The 19,927-nt window shown below is 45.3% G+C and overlaps 1 protein-coding gene across 1 annotated transcript in view; it reads left to right on the forward strand.

The window, feature by feature from the left end:
• ILDR2 (immunoglobulin like domain containing receptor 2) overlaps positions 1 to 19,376 on the forward strand; it is a 37,534-nt gene extending 18,158 nt beyond the window's left edge. Inside the window, 7 exon segments of the mRNA XM_048930093.1 lie at positions 1 to 57; positions 4,373 to 4,519; positions 5,263 to 5,439; positions 10,546 to 10,659; positions 12,259 to 12,469; positions 13,332 to 14,007; positions 14,468 to 19,376. Coding sequence (XP_048786050.1) covers positions 1 to 57; positions 4,373 to 4,519; positions 5,263 to 5,439; positions 10,546 to 10,659; positions 12,259 to 12,469; positions 13,332 to 14,007; positions 14,468 to 14,503 — 1,418 coding nt within the window. The 3' untranslated portion in view covers positions 14,504 to 19,376.
• The last annotated feature ends 551 nt before the right edge of the window (positions 19,377 to 19,927 follow it).

A 19,927-nucleotide genomic window follows, 5' to 3' on the forward strand; every position in this document is an offset into this window, starting at 1 on the left:
GCAGGACAGGGCTGCTTGCTGATCTCTTGCCCAGTTTTGCTGTGGAGATTATGCCAGGTATTCAGCCATTTCACCCATTAATTACCCAGTCTTCTGTCATCTTGTCTGTTTATCCTTCTGCAGCATCTTTTATGTGGTGTGCATTTTAACTCGTGTATTTTATCTGGGGAAGAAAAGAAAAAAAAAAACCTTGTTGCTTACTGAGAATGTGTGTTGGGTTGAAAATGGAGGATTGAATCTGGGACAGGGACAGGAACGGGAGGTCTGGGAGGTGACCCATAGAGATGTTAATGCCCTGCCAGGATCAGTGTGACCGCAGAAATTCCAGTGCTGTTCAGAAGAGGTTTTGTATCAAGCTCTCTGCTAAAGCAAAGGTAACACTGCTGCAACCTGTGAAGACACTGACAGCTTCATGTGCCCATATGGCTCTGTGTGTCACCCACCCTAGCTCGCTAGGAGCTTCCTCTGCCTGGCTGTGTGCTGTGGGTACTGATACAGCCATGGCCACAGATGGTAGCACAGGAGGTGCTAGCAATAGAGCACTGGCTAGTGACACGTTGGTGGCACAGTCCTTGTGCTGCATGGCCAGGGTAACACCAGGTGGTTGGATGGGCTGTGAGAGTTCTCTGCCCATGACAAATCGCTCACAAGCCAAACTAACAGCTGCCAGTTCTGGCGCTCCTTAAAGAAGAAACAGCAACACATTGTCCTTGAGAGGGAAGAGCTGTGGGAACATTTAGCCCTAGAGTCATGATCATCCCCTGACAGTGCCCAAGAAGGCATTCTTTCACACCTTTGTGCAAAAATACATCTCCACATAAACGTGTGAAGCTATTTTCAAAGCTGTCCCAAAGATGGAAATGGAGAGAAGGCAAATACTCCCCACCTCCAAAGTAACCAAAAGCTCCCTTGAAGCTCACTGTGGCAGGAAAGGGATTGATGTCTTCAGCACAGACAGAGATTGATTCTCTGTTTCCTAACATTATTTTTCACTGTTTACAGTCTTAATGGGTATAAAATTCCTGTATGTTGACCAGGTAATTTTCTGGTACCCCCACTGTGGGTGTATAAACAACAAGAAAGCGTAGAAGGCAGTGACAAACCACACATCATCTGAGTAAACAAAATCAACCACTCTTAAACGCAAACCAGTGGTTTTCAGGCAGTGAGGCCACATAGCATTTCAACTTGGTAAACAATTAAATCTCAGGGTTACACAATTGTCTCTGGAGGAGCTGTGAGAGAAGGTAGTGGTTGTTCCAGCTAGAATTAGGGAATTGCAGGTAAAGCTGTTTGAACTCCCAGTTTTGTGCATTAAGGAGGAGCCAGCAGGCTCTTTTACTGCTTTCATGGCCGTATCACAGAAGCAAATGGTCTAACTTCCTGTGAGATCAAATCCTGACTCATAGGTCCCCATGACCGGGATGTGGATTTTAGGTATCTTCTAATGGTGCTGAGTGAATATATTGCAGTGCACAAAACGCATACTAATCTGATATCTTTTTATACTCCAAGAACATTTTCAGAAGGACCACAGGTATGCTACAGTGAACTTGCTATTTTTTTCCTCTACCAGGCTTTTGTCCCTTGATCTTTTCATCTTTTGTTAGTGAAGAGTTCACTGATAGCTCTGGAGACCTGACACCTGCACTTCATTGTGTGGCTGTGGCTGGTCACTTCCATCATGCAGTGCTTTTTTTTTTCAACAGGAATGTGACAAAAGAAGCCTCTGAGCTGTTGTCCTGCTTGGAGTGGCACAGATTAGGAAACACCAGACTGGAATAAATAGTCTGGCTCTCTATCTTACTTGCTTCCCAAGCACCTTGTAATTTTATACTTCTCATAAGCTTAGTCTGATTTTGTCCTTTCTTTCTCCCATTGGATATCTTTCTTTGATACACTGCTTCTAGCTTCCATCTGCATTGCTCATAGCCTGTTTACGCTTGTTTATTTAGGACCTTTAACTATAATGCCTTTTTTTCCCCCTAGCATTCATTCTCCTAGCATATTTCCAGGCAGCAGCTATGACTGCTCTCAGCCTTCTTTTTGATGGACTAATGCAGCAAACTTCTGCTCTCACTGTGCAAGGCAGGTTGTCAAATCCCTTCATTGCTCTTGAATCTTTGCTTTGCATCAGCTCCTGCCTTAGTCAGCCTTTTCTTTTACAAAGATGACCAGAGCTGTATAACATCAGTAATTTCAGGTGGAGTCGCATGAAGTCCTCGTGTAAAAGCATTCCTGAATGCTCCTGGAAATACCTCCACTATGGAGCACTGGATTATTCTTACTTTTTTTTGTAGATGTATAACATTAGCAGGTACAGTTGTCCTGTGGTGGAATTGTCCTTTCTTTTTTGTTCGTTTTCAAGTAACGTGGTCCCCATCACTGCAGAAACTGTCCTTGATCCTTGAACGTGCAACTCTACAATTATTGTTGCGTACCTTGAAATTCAGCATATTGTCGTGTTTCGTGTTTCTTACTGTAGGCCCAAGGACAATTTGCCCTTTCTTTAAGACATCCCAGTCTTTGGTGACTATGCTTTGCTATCTCTTGCTCTCAAGCTGCATTAACACGTTCTTATTTTCTGTCAAGGTCATTCAGGAAAGCAATAAAATGGTTCCTAGAACCATCCTGAGGAATTGTACTAGTAAGTTCCTATCAGCTGTTACCTTTCAATTGATGGATGCTTCCCTCCAGCCATTTCCTTATCTGTTAGCTCTTTTTCTTCTTGACATAGACTAACAAAAAAAAAAAAAATCCACAAGGACCAAAATTAATGCAAATTTAAGAGAAATTTCAGCCACGAGCAAAATAAAGTATTCAAAAAACATAAAACATTTCACTTTACACTTCTGAAATGAAGTGTTTTGATTTGTAAATGCCAGATCTTTCGCTGACATTTTTTTAAAGGAAATTTGAAAGGAATTTTAAAGGAAGTTTGAAATTAAAAATTGCATTTAATAAAGGCAGTGGTTTGTAAAAGGATAAAGGAAAATGCCAACAAAGGCAACAATTTTACTTCTGTTCAAGCAGAATGCTCTGGATGAATCAAAAATGAGATTTCTCGTCTTTGTGTTTTAAGAACTAAGAACTAGACAAATCTTGTGTTTTGGTTGTTCCAAGCTGAACACCCTTTCTGGCCTTTTCAGCTCAGTGACCCAGGTGAGAGGTACTGCATTTATCCAGTGTGATTCTGTACTCACACTGCAATCCTTGTAGCAGCTTTCTGCAGCTTAAAGAACAGTGTACTGGGAAGCCCTGCAGTGAACACTTGACTTCTGTTCAGAAAGAGTGGTCTGTTGCTGTTTCCCCTGCTGAACAACCCTACCACTTCTTTCTTTGCCTTCCTAGCAGCTTTCCAAGGTGGCTGGACAACCTTGTAGGAACTTGTGGAGGCCTTCCCAGCTGGTCTTCGTTCACCAGCAGTCTTGAGTTCTGGTTAGGTGGTTACATCCCTCTGCTGCAAAGGGGTAAATTCAAAGTCTTGTAATTCCTTGGTGTGGCTGTGTTTACTGACCATTCTGCTGAGCCAGGGGGCTGCCGTGTGGGGGCATGTGCAGCTTTGTGCACACCATCCCCTGTGCAGTGCACGATGGTTAGACACGAAGCTGGGAGCTGCCCCATTGCAGGCTAGGCACCTGTCTGCACCACAGCTCCTGCTGCTGCAAGTTTCCCACAGCAGACTTTGAGAAACCTTTCCTTGCTCCCCTTCCCACATCATGTAAACGGAGACGATAAAAACCCCATCGTGATTTTTGTGACCAGCTCTTCTACCTCGTCTCTTTTACAGTGTTCATCTGAGGCTTAAGCGAAAATGAAAAAGAAGTGGCTGTTAGGTTTCCTGACTGGCTGCAGCGCCTGAATAGGATGTTCGTTCAGCACATTCAAAAGAATAATTGTGTGCGTGGGCCTAGTTGCGAAGGGGCAGGCCTGGCTCATTTGCTGGGTTATTTATAGCCTGCTTTTCGCCATAGTTTGTGCCCATTAAAATTAGAATATAGTTAGGGAACAAGCACACAAGCAGGGCATGAACGTAGGCAGGAAGAATGAGTCTTAGATGAGACACAAATGCTAATGGAGCACGTCCTGCAGCATTCATACAGGTCTGCTCTGGGACAAAGGGTTTCCGTATTGGGGAGACAGAGCTTTTGCCTCCGTGCTGCTCCTTCTCAGATGGGAAGGGACTACGTTCCTGTAGCTCTGGTTCTCAACACCGTGTGCCATTTCTGCTCAGTGCAGTTCTAGGCCAGGAGGGAACCCACTTTTGCTAACAGCCCCACCTGCCTGTCTCTGCAGGGACAGTGTTGCTGCCATTCCTTTCTCCAGTGATGTGCAATCCTGTAAGTTTCTTTTTCTCCCTGTTTTTTTCCAGAGTGGGTCTTTGTGGGCCTGGTGATCCTGGGAGCGTTCCTGTTCTTCCTCCTGGTGGGGATCTGCTGGTGTCAGTGCTGCCCGCATAGCTGCTGCTGTTACGTCCGCTGTCCTTGCTGCCCCGAGTCCTGCTGCTGTCCCCGGGCGTGTGAGTGACCCCATCCAAGCTGATGCAGATCTTTCTTACTTCTGCTCCCTGGCAGGAGCAGAACAGGAGGAGAATCTGCAAATGTTGCTTCCTTTGCCCTGAGCACTTTGCTTAACTGAAGAACTAGTTCCTGGGGAGTGAAGCATCTGACCTATTACTCAATGGTTGAGCGCTCAAAGTTAATTACAAATGTAATTTTCCAAGTCCTCCCTGCCTTGGCAGCTGTGCCTTCTTCACAGTGTCATGCTCCTCTTCCAAAGTTGCCATCATGTCAGTGAGTGTTGTGGGGGCAGACTAAAACCATCCAGAGAAGTATTTTCCCAACATTGAAAAGCAGCTGCCTTCTGCAACAGTGCAAAATCCTTGTGACCCAGCAAGGTTCCCCCATCGGAATCAGGCAGATCTGTCAAGTTTCGTGAGCCTCATTCCTGCAGCTTGAGTCATCAGTTGTTTCAGAAGCTGAATTGCCACTAAATGGTGGCAGCAGAAACGCTGTCTCAGACACGCTGGTTGTCTTTCTGTTGCCAGACATCTTACAGTGTTCACTTGACGTGCATTTTTAAACTCCCCCAGTTCCCGTTGAGGCTTAGAGAATATCAGATTGGTCCTTGTCATTTCATTTGTCCAGTTATCTCCTGCTGCGGTGTCACCAGCATCAATGGTTTGCAGGTTTCTGTCATGTGACATGTGGGTCTGGGTAAAGCTGGTGCAATGCTGACTGGTGTGTTCTTTTTGTTTTTCAGTGTATGTTGCAGGCAAGGCAGCAAAAGCAGGGTACCCTCCTGCGGTCTCCTCCATCCCAGGTCCATACTACATCCCCAGTGTTCCTGTAGCTGGTGTCCCGTCTCCTGCTGTGCTAATGGATAAGTCACACCCACCTCCCTTGGCTCCAAGTGACACTGGTGGAGGAAACCAAAATGGTAATTCACAGCATTCGGTCCACTTACTGGGAGCAGGGCTGAGAAAGGGAAGGATGAACATCATCTATAGAGTGCTATGAACAGGGTAATCCTGGAGAAACTGCATCTTAATCCTGACACTGACAATGACAGCCGCATCCCTTAGGGCCAAGTAGTCCAACCTTCTTAGTGCTGTCAGCAGAATATCAGGTTGAGTAATGAATTAGGTCAGTGGAGAATGGGAGGTCCACGCTCTGAGCCTTGTTTGATACAGCTGTAAAACTTCACTTGTAGGGTAAAAAAGGGTGAATGGTTTCAGGGGAGCAGAAACAGTGGCCATTTTCTTCTTAGAGCCAATGCCTTAGAAGCTACACTTTCTTGGTAAACCACTCTTGCTGCTCTCCATGGGTCACTGCTTGTCCTCCTGCAGCAGTTTCTGCTGTAACATGTGGTGCTGTCCGTGTAACAATTTGGGCACAGGAATGTGCCTCTTCATCATTTCTACCCAAGAATGTTAGAGGCTGGATCCCTTCCCCTGTGTTACAGAAGTCACTAGGTCATTTGGCTTATTCAGCCTTTTCATTTATGAACTGTGAGTGACAGAATGCTTCTAACTAGGAGGGAGTTATGGATCGATATCAAACACGGAGTATTGGTACGGTGGCTCTGTCTTGGTTCGGGGTCACTTCTCCTGCTGTGAAAGGAAGCTGCCTTCAGGAAGTATGAAGTATTTAGCCACATCAAGCATTTCAGGATCAGAGTAGCTGTCTGATCTCAAACTTTGTGGAGAGGAAGTGACTCTTACCAAGGTAGTCTCCATACTGACACAGTGTGTTTGCCATTGACTCAGCCACATCTGATTTCAAAGCACTGCGCTGATAATCAATTGTTAAGTTTACTCATGACAGTGTGTTGATAAGAGAGTTCCAAACAAAAGACACAATCAAGTAGCATTCTCAAGTAATTAAGCTTTTGGAACAATCTTCTGCAGCCTTTCCCTGCCCCAGTCAATGCATTAACCTTTCCAGAATTACTAGAAGTATTTTCCTTCAACAGTCTGATAGTTTTTTCCCCTGAAATAAAAACAGAGCCCTGGAATGAAACATTTTGAAATAGGAAATAAATCAGTCACTGACCCAAAGCAGAATGTATCCAATTGAAAAATCTTTGTTGGAAAGTGAAGAAAAACAGCCCAGTGCTTTTTTTTTTTTCTTTTCTTTTTTTCCCTCTTGTGCTAAATGTCACTTCATGTAGAGTGTGGCATTGGCTGTGGGAACCTGAGGGATTTTGTAAGAGTCACGTCACACACCCAGTACTCATCTCTTCACCAGCAGAGCACAAATGCAGAGTGTAAAACAGTGGATGTGTTTGGAAATAAGATGGAGTGGCTCTTGGCATCCATGTTTATAACACAGAAGGGTGCATTTATTATGTAATCCAAAATGGTGAGTCTTAAGCCCTTAACTCAGAATTTGACAGGTAATACTACATGTTTCCATAGTGGTAATACTAATATTATTACATTGAGTTTTAGCTGTTGTGAAGAGACAACAGAGTTTCTTAAGCTTTATTTTTCTTAATTAATATTTACTGTAATAGTTTGGACAAAGCCTTAGCCCGGATCGTGCTCCTGTTGTTCAGGGGACTGCATGTGAAATGTGTTCCTAGAACTGTGCCAATAAGGAAGATTGGTATCAACCTACATTCTCTTCCTTGCCTCTTAGGCTCCTCCATCATGTGCCAGCATATCCCCTAATTAGATGCTGTAGAAGAGAAAACAATTACGTGGCACTTCCAAACTGTGTGTTTGCTGGTTGGCCACACAGCAAGCTAAACAAAACAATTAATGGTTGAATGGATGGCAAAGGTCTTTGCCCAGAGGAAACACTAATTACGATTTCTGTGTCTTCCACATAGCCAGGATAAGTCTGACCTGAAACTTGTAAAAGCTTTATATCTGTGAGACTTCAGTCCTTCTGTCTGGTTCATTTGAAATTGGTCAATGGGATCAGAAATGCTCTGGGATGGAGAATGGAGGATTCTGTAATCCTGTCTTGCCTGTCTGCAAAGGGCAGCCTTTTCCTTAGCTAGCTTCTGTGCTTGGAGGTGACCCCTGTGAGGTGATCTGGTGAGCAAACTAAGGTGTGGGGATATTTTAAAGAGTAGCCTACAGTTAGTTACATAAATACCGCACAACAAAGCTCCAGTGAAGCTGAGAAACTCTGTCTTAAACTTAGGTCTGAACAGGAAATAAAAATGAAATTTCAGTTCTCATATTTAGAAGGTGGTTGGCAACACATAAGTTAGGATGTATGCTCTGCCTGTTTTAAATGTAATGGTTGCCTGGAGACTTGCACAGATTCTCCAATCCATGCACATAGGGAAGTCTTTGATCCAAGAGCTGAACTCCAGACCTCTCCTATGAGAAGTGTAGAAGGATGAGAAAATTCTTAATTCCCAACACTTGCCCGAAAAAAACAGCAGTGCTGTCCTTTCAGGAGAGGAAAACAGTTTACAGTTTTGTCTGGCTTGGTTCCACCCACAGAAGAATAAAAAAAAGCCTGCCCGTAGTTACACAGATTAAACATTAGAAATTCATAAACTGCTCAGAAGAGGAAAATAAACTGTAACAGGGAAGAACGTTCCATTCCTTGTGACTTAGAGAAGGAGTGGTTTAATATCCCTGCATCTTCATTTCCATATAATTGAGATGGGCTTAAAAATATGCAGACCTTATTAAAGGATTAAAGGATTCTGACAATTTGTAGAAGAAGAAGGGTATGAAGAGGAAGCATGTGAGAATTTGGTTCTCACATGAGGGAATAGTAAGGAGATTTAATAATTGCTGGAAGTATTTAATAAACTTAGAGACACAATATGCCTTATCTATAATAGAAAATACCTTTAATGAGCTGCTCATGGTCATCTTTGCAGATTTAATTTGAAGGTTAATTTCTAGATGCTTACAGAATTAACCAAGAAGGTAGTTTTCCTTTTGATACACAGCTGCAATAGCGAGTCAAGCATGAAGCTAGCATGATGCCTAGCTAATTCTCCCATCATTTTCAGGAGCTATAGATGTTGCCCAAATAGATGTTTGGCACAGTCTCAGTATGAGCGCTGGCTCTGAGCCAGAGTCTGGAAGCTGCTGCTCAAGGTCCCCAAAGGTTATTAGTAGGTCAGAGTCATTTCCAGCTGATGGTTGGTTGTTGGCCTGTGTAGAAATGAGGTGGTAGCTCAGCTGAGCTCCCGAGAGACACGTTAGTAGGAAGAATAGCAAGAGGTCTCTTTCTTGGCAGTGTACCAGATCAGAGCTCAACAATAGTGAGGCAAAGTGGAGAACTTGCTGTGCTGTTGCTCATGCTGTGCCAACCCTTCTTCATAGCTGCAGCCTCACTCAAAGAGACGTGCTGGCCTTCTGCTTTGAAAGGCAGAGGCAGAGTTCCTTGCATTCTGGAAGTCATGTTGTGCATTTACAGTCATTGTACGTGCATTTATGGTGATAATAAAACTGAAACCCAGGCTGCTGTTGGCTGAGCTGTATGGGTTTGTTCTGGAGACACGCTGAAAGCAGAACTGTGATAGACACATACTACGTTTTAACACCTAATACCTTTTGTACAAAGTAATGCACAAAGTAGTATTTCAGGATGTAGTTATTTGCTTTACATGCACACAGTCAAAACCCTCAGTAAAGCACATTCCTTCCGCAGCAATTTTCAGGATTATTACAGGAATTGTTCCACCCATTTCTGTGGCACAGCCACTTCTGAGGCAGAGCATGGTTATTTAATAGTGCACAGACAGATGCATAGCCATTGAGGACAGAAGGTGCCTAAAAGTACTGCTGGCAAGTGCTTATTCAGCCCACACAGTACATACTATGCAGCATACTATCAAACTCGTATGTTAAGGCATGATCCATTGGGGTATGGAATAAAACAGAGAAGAAACAGAGTGGCTCAGTACCACCATCCAGCTGTTTTTTAAAATCATGCCTCAAGAGGAATGCTTGTGCAACACTGCAGTGTTAATGCAAGGGAATATACCAACCCCCTGCAAGGCAGACAGGTTCACTTTGTGGTGTTAAGTCACATCCTCATGACAGTGCTCTGGTGAGGCTTTGAACATTCACTCTTTTGGACTTAGACCTGTGTTCGTGTCCATCTTGGAATAGCTCTGGATTGAGACCTTCCTTAAACAATCTGCTGTAGAAACGTTATATTCTTCACACCTCCAAAAGGCAGATTTCTACTTGCTAGCTGTAGGCCTGCCTTGAGGTCGCCAGGTTAGCCATGAAGTGTGCTTGGAGCCAGCCTACTGGAGTTAGAGCTGCTGTAGCTCCAGGTGTGTCTCTTCTACATGAAGGAAGATAGCAAAGCCAAAAAAGCTGTTCAGACTTCCCCTGCAAATGGAGTAATCCCAGGAGTTGAGAGCTTAATGCATATGTGAGACTCACCTTTTCTGTAAGATAGAGCGCATAAAGAATGCCAGAGGAAACAGTTTCAGTTACTCAGTGACCTGATTGGCCCCTTTATTGAGTTTGGTATAAATTTCAAAGCAGTGTGGTGTGCTTTGTGGGACTCTGTTTTCATCTGTATCCTGTGGAGCTTCTGCCACATATTCTTCAACCTTTGTGAGCAGAAGTCCTTGAGTAGGGAGATGGGCTGGTCCTGCTTAGTGCAGCTCCCAAATGCTCAGCCACCTGCTTCCCCTGCAGTCTCATGGCCCCTGCTGCACAGCAGTCTGACCTTCTGGGTCTGTTTCTCCCATGCCATGACAAATCCTTCCTGTATCACTGAAGGGAAACGAGTGCTACTTTTCTCCTTGTCATCCTCTGTAGGAGGTGGAGTCACTGTCACCATTTGATGTACGTGGTTCTATAGGCTGGGCATTTCCAAGCCATTTTTGCTGTCGCTGCAAACTTTATAAATGATGCAGCTGCTCACAACTTCACGTCCCACCTTACAGACAGATTTCTCCTGAAGCAAGGACTGACTCATTGTTTTGGAGGCTGCAGCCTACCTGCCTGCAGACATGAACTCAGCTATCGAAGCAGTATTGGCTGAAAATCTCCTTGAACTTCAATGCATTTTCCACTGATTCCTTTTAATTTCTCCATAGCAGTGCGCAAAGGGTACAGGATCCAGACTGACAAGGAAAGGGACTCCATGAAAGTGCTCTACTATGTCGAGAAAGAACTGGCTCAGTTTGACCCAGCGAGGAGAATGCGAGAGCAATGTGAGGAACAAGAACGGTTTGAATTTTTTTTTCACTGACCTGAAAAGTACTCTGCAAATTCATAGCTTAAAGTTAGCTGTCTTTGTTTTGAGAGCCTCTAGGATATAATGCTTGGGATGGATAAAGTCTAGATTTTAGGAATCTGTGGGTATATTCTGATTTTGAAGAGCTGGTTCTTATCTAATCATCCTTCATTAGAGTAAAAAAGGTGTGGGAAACTCAAACTATTAGGAAAATTGGCCACTCGAGTCACTGAACTTTTGAGTCACCGTTGTCTGAAAAGCCAGGTCTGTACTTGAGCCTTTTACAATCCGTAGGTATATGATAATACTGTAAATATAGCCCCCAGAATTTCTGCATGTCTTACAGTGTGGCTGCCTCTAAACTCCCTGCATGGCAAAATAGGAAAGGGATGATTTTATTGAAATTATATTCTATGGACTGCAGTGACTGCAGCATGGCTGGAGCAATGCAGAAAGTTTGGAATGATTGTTGCCCTGCAAAGTGACTACAAGAACTCCTCCACGCAGGAGTTCCTGCATGGAACTCCTCTCTGTTTTCCTATGGCCTCTTGCAGGCTGTATAGATAAAGGCAGAGGGAGTTCTTAGGGGTGTCAGAGTACAAGGCCAAATGAGGATCCCCCTTGCTTTAGGAGGGAGAGGTGCAGTAGTAGGAAGGGGTATGAGAGGGACTTGTAGCACCGCTGTTTATCCTGTGTCTGTTTTGTGCACAGAACAAAACAGCAGGGCATGGGCTCAGTTCCTCTATGCAGCACCCGACTCGTGCTGTGCTAACCCATATTAGCAGTGGTAGAGGCTCTTTTAAAACAGATATGTGAGATCCTGCAAATCAATGAAGGTAAGGGCTTTGGGGAATGACATTAAATCAAGGTTTTGTACGGATTAGGCATAACTAACAAATTATATGTACTTCTAAAACAGTCATTGCTCAGTACACTGTCTTCTCCACCCACAAGATTTACTATAAAAAGACCTCTCCAGATTGGTGTGTCAGGCCTCCAGATGTCAATGTGCTTGATGAGGCAGAGACTGACAGTGATTCAGACAGTCTCTTATATTTTTTAAAAAAACCTTTTTTTTTTTTTTTTTGAGGGGGCTGTTTTTGTTTAACTGGGCAAATCAGGCCAAATCCAGAGCCAGCCTGTCTCACACCAGGAAAGGGGGGGTGGCACAACTGCTATGACAATGTGCCACCTCGGGGCGGTGGAGAGCTCCCACGTGTTGGTGAAGTAGGGCTGAGGAGAGATTTCCACTCGAAGGCTGAGCTCAACTGTCTGAATGCAGGCATCTGATGCCATTTGAGGTACCCTTTGAATGTCCCCAGTTACTGAGTACTAGCTCAGAAGGTAGGTTTGGCAGCAGTCCTGTGTCCAAACTGAGACCCAGGAGCCTTAGGCTTCACATGAAGTTTTGGAGGAGATCCTTGGGTTCCATTTTGAATTTTTTCTAATGAAGAGCAGTTTAGCTTCTTTCTGAAAAAGCTGCAGCCACGTTTATTACAGACTTCCTGTCTTCTCATCCTCACATATGCCCTGAGGTGATGCCTATCTTACTTATTTTCTACAACTTCCCCTGCAGATAACAACACTGTCTCTGAGCTCAGCTCTTTGCATGAGGATGATTTGAACTTCAGGCAGCCCTACCGCCAGGCACGGAGGAAACCTCTGCCTCCTGCAGAAGACCTGGATGGTGATGCTGAGTACTGGGCAGGAGTCATTGGTGGGGGCAGCACATCGAGATCACAGGCGATCTCTGATTACAGAGATGAGAGGGACAGTTTCCGGCACAGGTGAGGAGTGCTGTGTTTGGGAGGCTGCTGTATAAAAGTGATAGAGAAAAGCCAGATGTACTGGGAGCTTTTCTCCATTTCCTCCTGCCCCGGTCCAGTCTATCAAGATGGAGAGAGCCTGTAGCTGTAGAGAAGGATGGAAGTGTCATTAGATGAGGACAGCATGAGTCTGGTTTCCACAAGTCTGCTGAAGCCTGCCAAGCTGGGCAAAGCTAGGTACTGATACCATTCCAGGTGGGGTGCAAAAGTGAGATAAATAGGAGAAACAGAGCTTCCATAATGCTCTACACAGATTTGTACCTGATCCCTTGGACAATTTTTGGTGTCGGTGTGCTTTATTAGGAATCACAAAACTGGCACCTAGATGAGAGATGCTGTGTGTATGCTTTTCCCTCATATGCCAGCAGCCTGATCTCCCAGGAGTAGTGGCAAGGATTTGTTTCCTTCAACCCTGGACTAGTGTTCCAGTTCACTTACCTTAAACCTGTTTCAGAATTAACCTTCTGTGAGCTTCTATAGCCAGGTTCTTGTATTTTACCAGCATGACATATACCTACAAGTGCTGGGGGCAAGAGGAAGTAAGTCCAGTGCTGTCCAGTGAAGGACAAGGGAACTGCATCCTGGGTTTAATCTTGGGTAGACATGTAGAATCTGAACTATCCACAGTGGGCTGCCTTTACAGTCAACAGAGAGAAGTAGGCACTTCTAGGATGTGGTACATCTCTTGCTACGGAAGGTGATAAAAGCAGGTCAGATGATTCATGCCCCAACAGAGCCTGTTTCCCTCCATTATTTGTGAAGGCAGCCAAAAGATGAGTGTAGCTGATTCCTGCCCTCTAACACTATTTTCTCTCTCTTCCAGCCAGCAGAGATCCAAGTCCGAGATGTTGTCCCGCAAGAGTTTCTCTGTGGGAGTTCCAGCCGTCTCTATGGACGAGCTGGCAGCCTTTGCAGAGTCCTACAGCCAGCGGGCCCGGCGGGCAGACAGCCAGGAGACTCGGCGTTTCGAGCGGTCAGAGTCACGCAGTGGCCGTGCTGGAGGGCTGACCCATCAGGATAGCTCCATGGAGGAGTACTACACTAAGCGCAGCAGGGGGAACCGAGAGCCACTGACGGACTCGGAACGGGGCTGGTCGTACAGCCCGCCCCGGAGACGGGCCCATGAGGAGAAGCACCTGCCCAGGCTGGTGAGCCGGACACCCGGAGGGAGCCAGAAGTACGATCACTCCTACCTCAGCAGTGTCTTGGAGAGAAAGTCCCGCAGCTATGACGAAAACGGTGACCATTGTGAAACCCCCTCAAAGCTGAGCTCACAGCCCAGCCAGAGAGGAGGAACGTATTATGCTTGGTCACCGCCTTCTACCTACAAATCTGATACGTCTCAGCAGCAGACACCACCACCTGAGCAGGAGGAAGAGGAGGACACCCTGCCTCCCTACAGCGAGAGGGAGCTGAGCCGAGGCCCTTCTTACCGGGCCAGGGAGCAGGCCTACCTCAACGCCTCTGACAAGAAGAGGAAGAAGGATCCCAAGAAAACAGTGAGGCCCTGTCTTGTGCTGCTGATCCAGATAGGCTAAGTAGGGAGCCAACAGCCAGGGGTTGCTAACCAGTTTAGAGACTCTCCAGTTTGTGAGAGAGTAGAGCCTGGGGTCTAAGTGTGAGGAACCCTCAGTAGTGCAAGGAACTCTGCAGAGACCTCAGGGGCACAGTTGCGAGGTGACAGATGTTCCTGAGTGTTTGCCCATGAGCATGTGTGCCATGTATGCCAAAGGCACACAGAGTTACATGGGATGCCAGTAGGTGAAAAAAATCCTGCCCCAGTCTGGGCTAGCAAGAGCTGACAAACATGTAGTTTTTGGGGAGAGGGAGACAAACCAAAGAGGCCTGTGTGAGAAAAAAAAAGGGTGTCAGCTTGACTAAATTGTTGCCAAAGCTACATCCATCTGATTGTCTGTTCTGTGGGTGCTTTCCTATTGACATCTCTCTCCTCTCTTTCAGAATGATTTCCCAACGAGAATGTCCCTCGTGGTTTGAAGTCACTGTGGACATGTCATGCCAGTGGGATGGATGCCATAATGTTGCTGCAGTGGAAAAGATGCAGAGCAACAAGCAAACTGGGCCCCAGTGAACCTTTTCAGCCACCAGCCAGGGACTCCTTGTTCAAAAATTGTTTCATCAGGGCGGTAGACTCCCATAAAGAGCACCCAATCTCAGAGGCTTTGGAAGTCTGCCAGGAGAATGAGCCAGGGCTCTCTTTGGCACCCTCCATTCTGCACGGGAAGGCAGCCATGTCCTTACGACCCCTGCAGCCCTGAACTAGGAGCAAGGCTGCCTTTGTGCCTCTTTTCCTATCTCACGTGCAGAAAGAGGCCTGTGTGCATACCTCAGGCTCCCTCTGTCTCCTCTGTTCACTGGATCAAAATTGTCTCCATGCTTAGAGTCTATTCTGTATCATCCCCACGCTGGGAGGAGACCTCATTCTTACAGCTGCAGACTGCCTCCAAGGCTCTAAATTGTGAAAGAAAATCTACATCCTTTCAGACACCACAGAGCAGGACTGATGAGGTGCTTCTTGCAAGGGCTGAACAGAGAGAGAGAGAAACGAGTGTGGTCTGGTTTGTTCAATATATTTAGTTATGTTCATTGTGTGCTGAGAGTTGCAAGTGAGATTGATGTATTGTTTTGAAAGTGGATCAAAGTAGCTTTTCTTGTGATGAGAGCATGATGTATTTTTTCCCCTTATCCCCAACTGTGATCTGTTTTGATAAAGTTGCATTTTCTTGCAGCTCAGCTATGACCCTTTAGAGCTTCAAGCTAGAATATCTACTCCACGTATGGTAAGAGTGCTCCAACTTTGCTGGTGTTCTGCTCCCAGCACCTCCAGACTTAGTGGCCTTTTTATTTTAAAGAAGCGAAAGGGAAAAAGATGCAGTGAGAAGGTTAAAGATCTTTGTTCTGTGATACTGGGATTGCTCCTTTCTGGTCATTGTTCCCAGGCACTGAACAAGCAGTGACAGCAATTGGAAAAGAATTGACACTGGGTGAACACGAACCTCGAAAGACCTTTTTCAATTACAGTCATTTCTTTCACTACAGTTGTGACATGATTTTAGTGGCTGTTGTCTCAGGAACAGCTGAATTTAGAAGTGACTGCACCACGCCATCTGGAAGCCGACATTCTGGTTTTTGTGGGGTAAAATGCAGTCATTCCTCTATTTTTTAGCTGCTAAAATTACATGAGGAAAGATAGTGGGAATTATTCAGGGTCTGGTATCTTGATCACCATCAGGCCTGGAAACAAGTTAGTACTCTGTTTTGTTGTGGATGTTGTCAGCCTCTGAAATGTCATCTCATAACTCTGGGCATCTGTTCATTACCTGGATTCAAATTCATGAGGTGCTCACTCAAGCAATATGTTTTTGAACACTGGATTGATTGATTAACATCAATGCAGTTCTCCGTAAAAATTGCAGATTCATTTCTGTTTTACTCCTTTGCAGTATTAGCTCACCAGGAGTGGTCATGGGAAAGGAAGAGTAATCTCCCCAGACTTGATGCTGTTGTAGTTTTTTTGTGCTAGAAGATGAATGACACAAGGATGGCTTTCTTTTCCACGCTTTTCTTCCTGGCCAAAGAAAGGTTAGCCTGTAGGAACATATTATACCTGGATCTGTCTCACAGTACGGCTTGAGAAACTCAATTTTAAGTACATTTTGATCTTTTCTTATCATTAATGTATGTTCCTAGGAAAATCACAGCGCAGTTAACAAAAGGCTGGCAGGTGGTTTCCATCTGAGGTCTCCAAGGCCTTGAGGGGCCTACAGTGTTACTCGACATGCCGTTTAAAATTAAACATTTCACCCTGACATATGATAACACTGTCAAGCAAAAAGTGTTAATATTTTGTTGGTCTGAAAGTCTTGGGAGGTCCTGTGCCATGGATTTTAGGGAAGTTTAACCTGCTGTCCTTTCCGTCAAACATCCAGCAGACTCAGGAAGCACATCACCACATGGAGATTTGTTTGCATCCGCAACAGTGATTGTGTCAGAAACAGGCCCGTTAGCAACATGGCTGTATCAGCATAAGTGGATCGTCTGAAAAGTGAGGGGTGATGTAGAGTTGGGCTTCCATCTCCATAGTTGCACAACCCTAATGACCTGTGACTCCTGGAAGAGCAACACAGAGGAGCAGGAAGACAGCAGCAGGTAGGGGTCATTTGTTTCAGAAAAGAGTAATGGTAGCTTTGTGCCTATACCAACTTTAAGAGCACCTGTAGGATGCTGGCACTGGAAAATAATGAGCCTGATTATTGCACTTCGTCTGACAGTGACGAGGTCTCAAATTATAAATTTTCCAGTGATCAATTTTTATTGCTGGCATAAAGTTTAAATCTTTTTCATACAGGATATGGATGTCTGAGTCATGTTGATGATGCAGATGGTTTTGTTGCCTTCAAATGAAGCATCACAACAGTGACTAGCTAAGAAAACAACCAAGATGATAAGTGAATCCCATAAAAAATTATAAGCCCTTAGAGCAACAGCAGGATCAAATATTAGTGCTAAATCTGACTGTGCTGTCTGTAGTGTTATCTGGGCTTCAGAAAAAAGTCTTGACATAATGGGAAATACCAATAGTAACGACTTCTCAGTAATCCCATTATGCCTTTAAAGTATACTGTAAAATTTCCATGGGGTGGGTTTAGTGCAAATATTCTCAGGCCATTTACGCTGAAATGGAAAGTTAACAAAGCCAGCACCTTGAATACTTAAAAACTTGGAGAAACTCCCACCTGAGACAGATAGACAGAATTATTCTCTGTGTTGGCATAGAACTATAGAATCCTGAATGGTTGTGGGTGGAAGGAACCTTAAAGACCATCCAGCTCCACCTCCCTTGCCATGGGCAGGAACACCTTCCACCAGTTCAGGCTGTCCAGGGCCCATCCAACCCAGCCTTGAGTGCCTCCAGGGATGGGATATCCACAGCTTCTCTGGGCAGCCTGTGTCAATGCCTCACCGCTCTCTGAGTGAAGAATTTCCTCCTAAACCTCCTAAATTTAACCTAAATCTCCTGTTTTAGTTTAAAACCATTCCCTCTTGTTGCTATCATACCATGTAAAAAAATCAGTCTCCATCTTTTTAATAAGCCCCCTTTAAGTTCTGAGAGACCGCAATGAGGTCCCCCTGGAGCTTTCTTCAGTCTGAACCAGCTCTCTCTCAGCCTTTCATCACAGGAGATGTGCTCCAGCCCTCTGACCTTTTGGCCTCCTCTGTACCTGCTCCAACAGCTCTGCATCCTTCTTGTTCTGAGGGCCCTAGGCTTGGACGCAGTATTCCATATGGAGTTTCACGGGCAGAGCAGAGGAAGACAATCCTCTCCCTGACCCTATTGGCCACTCCTCTTTTGGTACAGCCTGGGGTACAGCTGGCCTTGGCCGTGGGTGCACCCAATGCACACTGCTGGCTTGTGTATAGCTTTTTGTCCACCAGAACCCCCAAGTCCTTGGCAAGGCTCCTCTCCCAGTTGGTACATATCTGGGATTGTCCCAGCCCAGGTGTAACACCTTGCACTTGGCTGTGCTAAACCTCATGTGGGCCCACTTCTCAAGCCTGTCATCTGGATGACATCCCTTTCTCATACTGTGTGAACTGCACCACTCAGCTTCATGTCATCTGTAAACTTGCTGAGGGTGCAATCAATCCCATCGTCTGTGTCACTGTTAAAAATGCTGAAAAGCATTGCTCCAAGGGTAGGCTCCCATGACTGGTCTCCACCTGGAAATAAAGCTGATCACTGTGGCTGCAACCATCCAACCAATTCCTTATCCGCCGAACAGTCCAGCATTTAAATCTAATTCAGAGATAAGGATGTGGTGTGAGGCTATGTCAAAGTCCAGGTAAATAACATCAATTTCCCTTCATTGTCCACCAAGCCATTGCTCCCTCACAGAAGACCACCAGATTAGTCAGGCGCCATCTGCCCTTGGTGAAGCTATGCTGGCTGTCTCAGCTCACCTCCACATTTATCACGTGCCTTAAAATATCTTCCAGGATGATCTGTTTTGTGATCTTCCCAGGCACAGAAGTGAGGATCATGGATCTGTAGTTTCCTGGGTCTTCTTTTTTTCCTTTCTTAAAAGTAGGAGTGATGTTTCCCTTTTTCTCACGTTTGTCCAGGCCCCTTCAGATAACATCCCTTCTATATCTCATAACTGTACCACTCAGCTTGGTGTTGTCTGCAAAGTTGCTGAATGCAGACTTGATCCCACTGTCTGTCATTGATAAAGGTGCTGAAGAGCAACAGTCCCAAAACAAACTCCTTTGGGACACCACTCATCACCAGCCTCCAGCTGGACATTTAGCTATTGACCACAATTCTCTGGCTGTGGCCATCAAGCCAATCTTTATCCACTTAAAATAGGGAAAGAAATGGAAACTGAAGTAAGCATAGTAGCCCTTTTTATTAAGTCAGAGATGGCCACCAGCAACGTGCCCCAGGCTGCTTTACCTGTGCAGCCAGCACTACCAGTCATGTGCTGAGCTTCCTTGGAAAGTTCCAGCTGCCACTGTTGCGTGGATCCCTCAGCAGCACACTGAGTCATGATTTTAACTCTGGATTGTGACTCTGAAGGTCCCTGCTGACCATGGATCAGCAGTTAAACTGCTTTCTTGTCCTTTTTGTTCCAACAAGCCAACTCTGGGTCGGTAATACTAGTTCACTAGTTCACCTGCAACAGAAGTAGACAAATAGTTTGGCAACCGATTAAAGACTGTTACGTACAGCCTCCCTTTGTAGAGTGCCCTGAAACTGGATATAAAAATTTGTGGGAAGGAGTAGCAAAGAAAATGTCAGGATCAGGCACCTTAAGACAGAATTGATCTTATAAAGGGAAAATTCATTCTCTGAGAATTTTTTTTCAAGTAAATTTAGGAGAGTTAGCACGTGGATCCCACTGTTGGAATGTGACCAGCCTTCCCCAGTAACAGACTAGTTTGACATTGTGCAGAAGAGCTTTTCTCGGCCCATTTGCCAGCTTGCTTCCACAGTCCCAGGTCATCCTGAGTACTCTAACTGCTAATGTCTCTTTTGACCAAAGGTCCCTTCCAAAGCTCCTTCTCTGAAGAAACGCAGAGCAGTCACTGGCCTGCACAAACACAGATCACTGAGCAGGAGTGATCACAGAGCATTTTACAAGTCAAATATAGCCACAAAATTTTATGGAATCATAGAATGGGCTGGGTTGAAAAGGACCACAACGATCATCTAGTTTCAACCCCCCTGCTATGTGCAGGGTCGCCAACAACCAGACCAGGCTGCCCAGAGCCACATCCAGCCTGGCCTTGAACGCCTACAGGGATGGGGCATCCACAGCCTCCTTGGACAGCCTGTTCCAGTGCGTCACCAACTGTGTGTGAAAAACTTCCTCCCAGTATCTAACCTAAACTTCTCGTCTC

This window comes from Lagopus muta, chromosome 1 (genome assembly GCF_023343835.1).
Source record: "Lagopus muta isolate bLagMut1 chromosome 1, bLagMut1 primary, whole genome shotgun sequence".
Classification (NCBI taxonomy): Eukaryota; Metazoa; Chordata; class Aves; order Galliformes; family Phasianidae; genus Lagopus; species Lagopus muta.